General features: G+C 57.9%; 1 protein-coding gene across 1 annotated transcript in view; it reads right to left on the reverse strand.

Annotated features, from left to right (window-relative positions):
• The window catches only part of DDAH1 (dimethylarginine dimethylaminohydrolase 1), a 128,281-nt gene extending 118,738 nt beyond the window's left edge, over positions 1 to 9,543 (reverse strand). Inside the window, exon 1 of the mRNA XM_083157897.1 lies at positions 9,164 to 9,543. Within this exon, the coding sequence (XP_083014023.1) occupies positions 9,164 to 9,457 (294 nt within the window). The 5' untranslated portion in view covers positions 9,458 to 9,543. The remainder of the gene's footprint in view (positions 1 to 9,163) is intronic.
• Positions 9,544 to 11,678: the final 2,135 nt, after the last annotated feature.

An 11,678-nucleotide genomic window follows, 5' to 3' on the forward strand; every position in this document is an offset into this window, starting at 1 on the left:
CTACCCAGTGCTCCCACATCTGTCCCCAGTGCTCCCACACACACCTCTACCCAGTGCTCCCACTCCCCCTGTGCTCCCACATGCTCCCACTCCCCCCCAGTGCTCCCACACACACCTCTACCCAGTGCTCCCATATGCTCCCACTCCCCCCAGTGCTCCCACATCTGTCCCCAGTGCTCCCACATCTGTCCCCAGTGCTCCCACACACACCTCTACCCAGTGCTCCCATTCCCCCCCCCCCAGTGCCCCCACTCTGCATCCACACCACCCAGTTATTATTTCAGTAATTGTTCAATTTGTATTGCTAATAATATTGCGTTATATTTGTGCATTGAATTGTCCAATGAGGCTCATTTCAGTGCTGTTTGCTTTATATGTACTTATATTCTGTGGGGACAGACGCTCCTATGTGACAGCTGCACCCCTGAAACCCTCCTACGTGACAGCTGCACCCGAGACCCTCCTACGTGACAGCTGCACCCCTGAGACCCTCCCACGTGACAGCTGCACCCGAGACCCTCCTACGTGACAGCTGCGCCCCTGAGACCCTCCTACGTAACAGCTGCACCTGAGAACCTCCTACGTGACAGCTGCACCCCTGAGACCCTCCTATGTGACAGCTGCACCCGAGACCCTCCTACGTGACAGCTGCGCTCCTGAGACCCTCCTACGTGACAGCTGCACCCGAGACCCTCCTGCGTGACAGCTGCACCACTGAGACCCTCCTGCGTAACAGCTGCACCCGAGATCCTCCTACGTGACAGCTGCACCCGAGACCCTCCTACGTGACAGCTGCACCCCTGAGATCCTCCTACGTGACAGCTGCGCCCCTGAGACCCTCCTACGTGACAGCTGCGCCCCTGAGACCCTCCTACATGACAGCTGCACCACTGAGACCCTCCTACGTAACAGCTGCACCCGAGATCCTCCTACGTGACAGCTGCACCCGAGACCCTCCTACGTGACAGCTGCACCCGAGACCCTCCTACGTGACAGCTGCACCCGAGACCCTCCTACGTGACAGCTGCGCCCCTGAGACCCTCCTACGTAACAGCTGCACCCGAGATCCTCCTACGTGACAGCTGCACCCGAGACCCTCCTACGTGACAGCTGCACCCGAGACCCTCCTACGTGACAGCTGCGCCCCTGAGACCCTCTTACGTGACAGCGGCACCCGAGACCCTCCTACGTGACAGCTGCGCCCTTGAGACCCTCCTACGCGACAGCTGCGCCCCTGAGACCCTCCTACGTGACAGCTGCACCCCTGAGACCCTCCTACGTGACAGCTGCACCCGAGACCCTCCTACGTGACAGCTGCGCCCCTGAGACCCTCTTACGTGACAGCTGCACCCGAGACCCTCCTACGTGACAGCTGCGCCCTTGAGACCCTCCTACGTGACAGCTGCACCCGAGACCCTCCTACGTGACAGCTGCACCCGAGACCCTCCTACGTGACAGCTGCGCCCCTGAGACCCTCCTGCGTGACAGCTGCACCCCTGAGACCCTCCTACGTGACAGCTGCACCCCTGAGACCCTCCTACGTGACAGCTGCACCCGAGACCCTCCTACGCGACAGCTGCACCTGAGACCCTCCTACATGACAGCTGCACCCCTGAGACCCTCCTACGTGACATCTGCGCCCCTGAGACCCTCCTACGTGACAGCTGCGCCCCTGAGACCCTCCTACATGACAGCTGCGCCCCTGAGACCCTCCTACGTGACAGCTGCACCCGAGACCCTCCTACGTGACAGCTGCACCCCTGAAACTCTCCTACGTGTCAGCTGCACCCCTGAGACCCTCCTATGTAACAGCTGCACCTGAGACCCTCCTACGTGACAGCTGCGCCCCTGAGACCCTCCTACGTGACAGCTGCGCCCCTGAGACCCTCCTATGTAACAGCTGCACCTGAGACCCTCCTACGTGACAGCTGAACCCCTGAGACCCTCCTACGTGACAGCTGCACCCCTGAGACCCTCCTACGTGACAGCTGAACCCCTGAGACCCTCCTACGTGACAGCTGCACCCGAGACCCTCCTATGTAACAGCTGCACCTGAGACCCTCCTACGTGACAGCTGAACCCCTGAGACCCTCCTACGTGACAGCTGCACCCCTGAGACCCTCCTACGTGACAGCTGCACCCCTGAAACCCTCCTACGTGACAGCTGCACCCCTGAAACCCTCCTACGTGACAGCTGCACCCCTGAAACTCTCCTACGTGACAGCTGAACCCCTGAGACCCTCCTACGTGACAGCTGAACCCCTGAGACCCTCCTACGTGACAGCTGAACCCCTGAGACCCTCCTACGTGACAGCTGAACCCCTGAGACCCTCCTACGTGACAGCTGAACCCCTGAGACCCTCCTACGTGACAGCTGAACCCCTGAGACCCTCCTACGTGACAGCTGCACCCGAGACCCTCCTACGTGACAGCTGAACCCGAGACCCTCCTACGTGACAGCTGCACCCGAGACCCTCCTGCGTGACAGCTGCACCCCTGAAACTCTCCTACGTGTCAGCTGCACCCCTGAGACCCTCCTATGTAACAGCTGCACCTGAGACCCTCCTACGTGACAGCTGCGCCCCTGAGACCCTCCTACGTGACAGCTGCACCCGAGACCCTCCTACGTGACAGCTGCACCCGAGACCCTCCTGCGTGACAGCTGCACCCCTGAAACTCTCCTACGTGACAGCTGAACCCCTGAGACCCTCCTATGTGACAGCTGCACCCCTGAGACCCTCCTACGTGACAGCTGCACCCCTGAGACCCTCCTACGTGACAGCTGCACCCGAGAGACCCTCCTACGTGACAGCTGCACCCGAGACCCTCCTACGTGACAGCTGCACCCGAGACCCTCCTACGTGACAGCTGCGCCCCTGAGACCCTTTCGACGTGACAGCTGCGCCCCTGAGACCCTCCTACGTGACAGCTGCACCCCTGAGACCCTCCTACGTGACAGCTGAACCCCTGAGACCCTCCTACGTGACAGCTGCACCCCTGAGACCCTCCTACATGACAGCTGCACCCCTGAGACCCTCCTACGTGACAGCTGCACCCGAGAGACCCTCCTACGTGACAGCTGCACCCGAGACCCTCCTACGTGACAGCTGCACCCGAGACCCTCCTACGTGACAGCTGCGCCCCTGAGACCCTTTCGACGTGACAGCTGCGCCCCTGAGACCCTTCTACGTGACAGCTGCACCCCTGAGACCCTCCTACGTGACAGCTGAACCCCTGAGACCCTCCGTGACAGCTGCGCCCCTGAGACCCTCCTACGTGACAGCTGCGCCCCTGAGACCCTCCTACGTGACAGCTGAACCCCTGAGACCCTCCTACGTGACAGCTGAACCCCTGAGACCCTCCTACGTGACAGCTGAACCCCTGAGACCCTCCTACGTGACAGCTGAACCCCTGAGACCCTCCTACGTGACAGCTGAACCCCTGAGACCCTCCTACGTGACAGCTGCACCCGAGACCCTCCTACGTGACAGCTGAACCCGAGACCCTCCTACGTGACAGCTGCACCCGAGACCCTCCTGCGTGACAGCTGCACCCCTGAAACTCTCCTACGTGTCAGCTGCACCCCTGAGACCCTCCTATGTAACAGCTGCACCTGAGACCCTCCTACGTGACAGCTGCGCCCCTGAGACCCTCCTACGTGACAGCTGCACCCGAGACCCTCCTACGTGACAGCTGCACCCGAGACCCTCCTACGTGACAGCTGCGCCCCTGAGACCCTCCTACGTGACAGCTGCGCCCGAGACCCTCCTACGTGACAGCTGCGCCCGAGACCCTCCTACGTGACAGCTGCACCCCTGAGACCCTCCTACGTGACAGCTGCACCCCTGAGACCCTCCTACGTGACAGCTGCACCCGAGAGACCCTCCTACGTGACAGCTGCACCCGAGACCCTCCTACGTGACAGCTGCACCCGAGACCCTCCTACGTGACAGCTGCGCCCCTGAGACCCTTTCGACGTGACAGCTGCGCCCCTGAGACCCTCCTACGTGACAGCTGCACCCCTGAGACCCTCCTACGTGACAGCTGAACCCCTGAGACCCTCCTACGTGACAGCTGCACCCGAGACCCTCCTACGTGACAGCTGCGCCCCTGAGACCCTCCTACGTGACAGCTGCGCCCCTGAGACCCTCTGACGTGACAGCTGCGCCCCCGAGACCCTCCTGCGTGACAGCTGCGCCCCCGGGGACCCTCCTACGTGACAGCTGCGCCCCCGAGACCCTCCGACGTGACAACTGCGCCCCTGAGACCCTCTTATGTGACAGCTGCGCCCCTGAGACCCTCCTACGTGACAGCTGCGCCCCTGAGACCCTCCTACGTGACAGCTGCGCCCCTGAGACCCTCCTGCGTGACAGCTGCGCCCCTGAGACCCTCTTATGTGACAGCTGCGCCCCTGAGACCCTCCTACGTGACAGCTGCGCCCCAGAGACCCTCCTACGTGACAGCTGCGCCCCTGAGACCCTCCTACGTGACAGCTGCGCCCCTGAGACCCTCCTACGTGACAGCTGCGCCCCTGAGACCCTCCTACGTGACAACTGCGCCCCTGAGACCCTCCTACGTGACAGATGCGCCCCTGAGACCCTCCTGCGTGACAGCTGCACCCCTGAGACCCTCCTGCGTGACAGCTGCGCCCCTGAGACCCTCCTACGTGACAGCTGCACCCCTGAGACCCTCCTACGTGACAGCTGCACCCCTGAAACTCCCTGAGACCCTCCTACGTGACAGCTGCGCCCCTGAGACCCTCCTACGTGACAGCTGCGCCCCTGAGACCCTCCTGCGTGACAGCTGCGCCCCTGAGACCCTCCTGCGTGACAGCTGCGCCCCTGAGACCCTCCTGCGTGACAGCTGCGCCCCTGAGACCCTCCTGCGTGACAGCTGCACCTCAGGTAGTGCCTGGATAGATATACATCTGCCTGCGTCCCCCGCAGCCCTCCCCTGGATATCATCAGTGAATAGGCCCCAAGAAGACATTACAGCCCAGCGCAACGTGTCCTAGTTCTGTCTCACGTTCTGCTCCTGACACTCACAGGAACTGCAGCAATGTAATTAATATACGGAACAGGCGCGACACACCAAGGTAACCGGCAGACATCACAACACATGCATTAGTTAGACACTGTCTAACTAATGCATGTCTAACTCTGGTCAATGTCTAATGCATGTCTAACTAACTCTTGTCAAAGTCTAATTAATGCATGTCTAACTCTGGTCAATGTCTAATGCATGTCTAACTAACTCTTGTCAAAGTCTAACTAATAGATGTCTAACTCTTGTCAATATCTAATTAATGCATGTCTAACTAATACATGTCTATCTCTTGTCAAAGTCTAACTAATACATGTCTAACTTGTCAATATCTAATTAATGCATGTCTAACTAACTTCTCAATGTCTAACTAATACATGTCTAACTCTTGTCAATGTCTAACTCAGTGGTTATCAAACTCGGTCCTCAGGACCCCACACAGTTCACGTTTTCCAGGTTGGGTGCTGGATGACTGCCCCACATGGCATCCACCCGATGCACTGCGATGCAAAATTGTATAAGCACCCTAATGGGGGCTTACAATGTTAAATGCACCCCTACGCCACCCCCACTATGAACGTGAACCCGAAGCATGGCGAGCGCAGCGAGCCGGCGAGGGGTGGCGGTATGCGTCCTCCGACTTTTTCATACCCCCACTATCCACGTCGGAGTGGAGTTGATTTTATATAGTGTGGCAAGCGCAGCGAGCCACCGAGCCGGAAGCGTGGCGAGCGCAGCGAGCGGCGGCGGTATGCGTCCTCCGACTTTTTCATACCCCCACTATCCACGTCGGAGTGGAGTTGATTTTATATAATGTGGCGAGCGCAACGAGCCACCGAGCCCGAAGCGTGGTGAGCGCAGCGAGCCCCGCAAGGAGACGCGTAATACCTGTGAAGTAATGCGGGGCTCGCTGCGCTCACCACGCTTCGGGCTCAGTGGCTCATTGCGCTCGCCACATTATATAAAATCAACTCCACGCCGACGTGGATAGTGGGGGTATGAAAAGGTCGAAGGACACGTACCGCTGCATTTGCCACGCTTCGGGTTCACGTTCATAGTGGGGGTGGCGTGGGGGTGCATTTAACATTGTAAGCCCCCATTAGGGTGCATATACAATTTAACATTGCATCGCATTGTATGCCATATACAATGATATACAATTTTAAATTGTATACCATTGGGTGCCAATCGCGTCGCATCGCATGCCTTATGATCTGCGGTGCGATGGGCGCTGTGATAGTACACAAGTACCTTAGTACTTGTTTCCTAGCACGGCGACACCGATTTTAATTGTATGCAATCGGGTTGCAAAAATCGGGTCAATCGCATCGCATGCAAACAAATTGCATGTGATGCGATTGACCCAACCGACCCGAATTTTTACATTGGAACCAATGTTAAATAGTCCCTGAGACACGATTTTACATTGGCCCCAATGTTAAATGCCCCCAGACCCCATTTTTCATTGTATGCCCCCCCATTGTTAACGCCACGCCACGATCAACGTGAACCCGAAGGGTGGTGAGCCCGCGAGGGGCGGCGGTACGCGTCCTCCGACCTTTTCATACCCCCACTATCCACGTCGCCATGGAGTTGATTTTATATAGTGTGGCGAGCGCAGCGAGCACCGCGAGGGGCCGGGCATTACTTCAGACGTATTACGCGTCCCCTCACCACTGCCATTATAATGGCATGCGATAGACCTGATTTTACATTTGTCGGGAAACCTCAAAAAAAGCCTGAAAATCGGGTCTGTTGGGTCCCACCGCATTAAGGTATGCGATGGGACCCGATGGGTGCCTTGCTAGGAAACAAGTACCCTAACTTTTGTCTAACTAATGCCCCCCCTCCCCCCAGCTTCCCCACCTGCATCGGCGACTGTGTATTTACTTGCTGAAACTAGCACCCTGTGTGACAACAGCTGCTGGGTCAGGGTCAGACTCATGAGTCAGCCAGAATCAGCTGTCATTGGTGGGTCCCATCTCACAGCCCCGCAGCAGCCGGGTCCCATCTCACAGCTCAGCAGCAGCAGGGTACCATCTCACAACCCAGCCCAGCAGCATCAGCCTGGCCCCATCTCACGGCCCAGCAGCAGCAGGGTACCATCTCACAACCCAGCCCAGCAGCATCAGCAGGGTCCCATCTCACAGCCCAGCAGCAGCATCAGCCTGACCCCATCTCACGGCCCAGCAGCATCAGCAGGGTCCCATCTCACAGCCCAGCATCAGCCGGGTCCCATCTCACAGCCCCGCAGCAGCATCAGCCGGGTCCCATCTCACAGCTTAGCAGCAGCAGCCGTGCCCCATCTCACAGCCCAGCAGCAGCAGCCGTGCCCCATCTCACAGCCCAGCAGCAGCAGCCGTGTCCCATCTCACAGCCCAGCAGCAGCAGCCGTGTCCCATCTCACAGCCCAGCAGCAGCATCAGCCAGGTCCCATCTCACGGCCCAGCAGCGGTAGTGGCACCAGGCAGGAGCTGTCTGTCCCTTATACAGGTGTTACACATGCCAGTACATCCCCAATGCACCCACAGGACAGCACATTCACCCGCCAGTACACCCCCGCCTCAGTGCACCTACAGGCTGTTCACAACCCCCCCCCCCCCACAGGCTAGTACACCCCAAACCCTATACATCCCCAATGCACCCACAGGACAGCACATTCACCCGCCAGTACACCCCCGCCTCAGTGCACCTACAGGCTGTTCACAACCCCCCCCCCCCCCCACAGGCTAGTACACCCCAAACCCTATACATCCCCAAGTGCGCCTCCAGACAGGCCAACACACCAGCAGTGCATCACCCCCAGAGAAGCCAGTGCATCCCCCAGTACCCCTTCCCCCCCAGTGCACCCCCAAGTAGGCCAGTACTTCCCCCAGCACCCCTCCCCCTCCCCCCTGGGGACAGACCAGTATATCACCCCCAGAGAAGCCAATACATCCCCCAGTACCCCTCCCCCCCCAGTGCACCCACAAGTAGGCCAGTACTTCCCCCAGCACCCCTCCCCCCGGGGACAGACCAGTACATCACCCCCAGAGAAGCCAATACATCCCCCAGTACCCCTTCCTCCCCAGTGCACCCCCGAGTAGGCCAGTACTTCCCCCAGCACCCCTCCCCCTCCCCCCGGGGACAGACCAGTACATCACCCCCAGAGAAGCCAATACATCCCCCAGTACCCCTCCCCCCCCAGTGCACCCACAAGTAGGCCAGTACTTCCCCCAGCACCCTCCCCCTCCCCGGGGTCAGACCAGTACATCACCCCCAGAGAAGCCAATACATCCCCCAGTACCCCTTCCTCCCCAGTGCACCGCTCCCCCTCCCCGGGGTCAGACCAGTACATCACCCCCAGAGAAGCCAATACATCCCCCAGTACCCCTTCCTCCCCAGTGCACCCCCGAGTAGGCCAGTACTTCCCCCAGCACCCCTCCCCCTCCCCCGGGGACAGACCAGTACATCACCCCCAGAGAAGCCAATACATCCCCCAGTACCCCTTCCTCCCCAGTGCACCCCCGAGTAGGGCAGTACTTCCCCCAGCACCCCTCCCCCCGGGGACAGACCAGTACATCACCCCCAGAGAAGCCAATACATCCCCCAGTACCCCTTCCTCCCCAGTGCACCCCCGAGTAGGCCAGTACTTCCCCCAGCACCCCTCCCCCTCCCCCCGGGGACAGACCAGTACATCACCCCCAGAGAAGCCAATACATCCCCCAGTACCCCTCCCCCCCCAGTGCACCCACAGGTAGGCCAGTACTTCCCCCAGCACCCTCCCCCTCCCCGGGGTCAGACCAGTACATCACCCCCAGAGAAGCCAATACATCCCCCAGTACCCCTTCCTCCCCAGTGCACCGCTCCCCCTCCCCGGGGTCAGACCAGTACATCACCCCCAGAGAAGCCAATACATCCCCCAGTACCCCTTCCTCCCCAGTGCACCCCCGAGTAGGCCAGTACTTCCCCCAGCACCCCTCCCCCTCCCCCCGGGGACAGACCAGTACATCACCCCCAGAGAAGCCAATACATCCCCCAGTACCCCTCCCCCCCCAGTGCACCCACAAGTAGGCCAGTACTTCCCCCAGCACCCTCCCCCTCCCCGGGGTCAGACCAGTACATCATGCGGGCACAGTACCTCCCCTCTCCTGCTGGGGGCGCCCGGCCGGGTCACCAGGGCTCTCCCTCCGCACACTATGGCAGTGTCCTCCACAAACGGGGCATCGGGAAGACTCTCATCCGCCTCCAGCTCCACCACAGTCAGCCCCAGCTGGTGCCTCAGTATCCCCACATAGAGCTCATGCTGGTGCCGGGCCCGGGCCAGGTCCACCGGGCTACCAGCCTCTGTCCTCAGTGCCAGGCGGCCCAGGGACTCGGGAATGGCCCGGACTATGGCATGGGTGCAGCTCCCGAACACCGAGGTGACGGCCATGGCTGCAGGACGGACCGGTGACAGTCAGGGGTCCTGGGGTGACTGACAGCCGGACTGCGGGGGGATTGGTGGGCTGCTGAGTGTCGGGAACGCCCACTTACACTGTGACGTATACGGAATACATTGTATCATAGGTCCCCTGGCCCCGCCCCCGGCCACGTGCTGGGGGAACCTTTGTACCTCGGACAGCAGCCAGCCTGCCCCATGCTATACATACATACACAGCCTGCCCCATGCTATACATACATACACAGCCTGCCCCATGCTATACATACATACACAGCCTGCCCCATGCTATACATACATACACAGCCTGCCCCATGCTATACATACATACACAGCCTGCCCCATGCTATACATACATACAATACATACATACATACATCATACATACACAGCCTGCCCCATGCTATACATACATACATACATACACAGCCTGCCCCATGCTATACATACATACATACATACACAGCCTGCCCCATACTATACATACATACACAGCCTGCCCCATGCTATACATACATACACAGCCTGCCCCATGCTATACATACATACATACATACACAGCCTGCCCCATGCTATACATACATACACAGCCTGCCCCATGCTATACATACATACAATACATACATACATACATACATCATACATACACAGCCTGCCCCATGCTATACATACATACATACATACACAGCCTGCCCCATGCTATACATACATACATACATACACAGCCTGCCCCATACTATACATACATACACAGCCTGCCCCATGCTATACATACATACACAGCCTGCCCCATGCTATACATACATACATACATACACAGCCTGCCCCATGCTATACATACATACACAGCCTGCCCCATGCTATACATACATACACAGCCTGCCCCATGCTATACATACATACACAGCCTGCCCCATGCTATACATACATACACAGCCTGCCCCATACTATACATACATACACAGCCTGCCCCATACTATACATACATACACAGCCTGCCCCATGCTATACATACATACACAGCCTGCCCCATGCTATACATACATACATACATACACAGCCTGCCCCATGCTATACATACATACACAGCCTGCCCCATACTATACATACATACACAGCCTGCCCCATGCTATACATACATACACAGCCTGCCCCATGCTATACATACATACATACATACACAGCCTGCCCCATGCTATACATACATACACAGCCTGCCCCATGCTATACATACATACACAGCCTGCCCCATGCTATACATACATACATACACACCCTGCCCCATGCTATACATACATACATACACAGCCTGCCCCATGCTATACATACATACACAGCCTGCCCCATGCTACATACATACATACATACATACACAGCCTGCCCCATGCTATACATACATACACAGCCTGCCCCATGCTATACATACATACATACACAGCCTGCCCCATGCTATACATACATACACAGCCTGCCCCATGCTACATACATACATACATACACAGCCTGCCCCATGCTATACATACATACATACACAGCCTGCCCCATGCTACATACATACACAGCCTGCCCCATGCTATACATACATACACAGCCTGCCCCATGCTATACATACATACACAGCCTGCCCCATGCTACATACATACATACATACACAGCCTGCCCCATGCTATACATACATACACAGCCTGCCCCATGCTATACATACATACACAGCCTGCCCCATGCTATACATACATACACACACAGCCTGCCCCATGCTATACATACATACACAGCCTGCCCCATGCTATACATACATACACAGCCTGCCCCATGCTATACATACATACATACACAGCCTGCCCCATGCTATACATACATACACAGCCTGCCCCATGCTATACATACATACACAGCCTGCCCCATGCTATACATACATACACAGCCTGCCCCATGCTATACATACATACACAGCCTGCCCCATGCTATACATACATACACAGCCTGCCCATGCTATACATACATACACAGCCTGCCCCATGCTATACATACATACACAGCCTGCTCCATGCTATACATACATACACAGCCTGCCCCATGCTATACATACATACACAGCCTGCCCCATGCTATACATACATACACAGCCTGCCCCATGCTATACATACATACACACACAGCCTGCCCCATGCTATACATACATACATACACAGCCTGCCCCATGCTATACATACAT

Source organism: Crinia signifera, chromosome 8 (genome assembly GCF_055691185.1).
Source record: "Crinia signifera chromosome 8, ASM5569118v1, whole genome shotgun sequence".
NCBI lineage: Eukaryota > Metazoa > Chordata > Amphibia > Anura > Myobatrachidae > Crinia > Crinia signifera.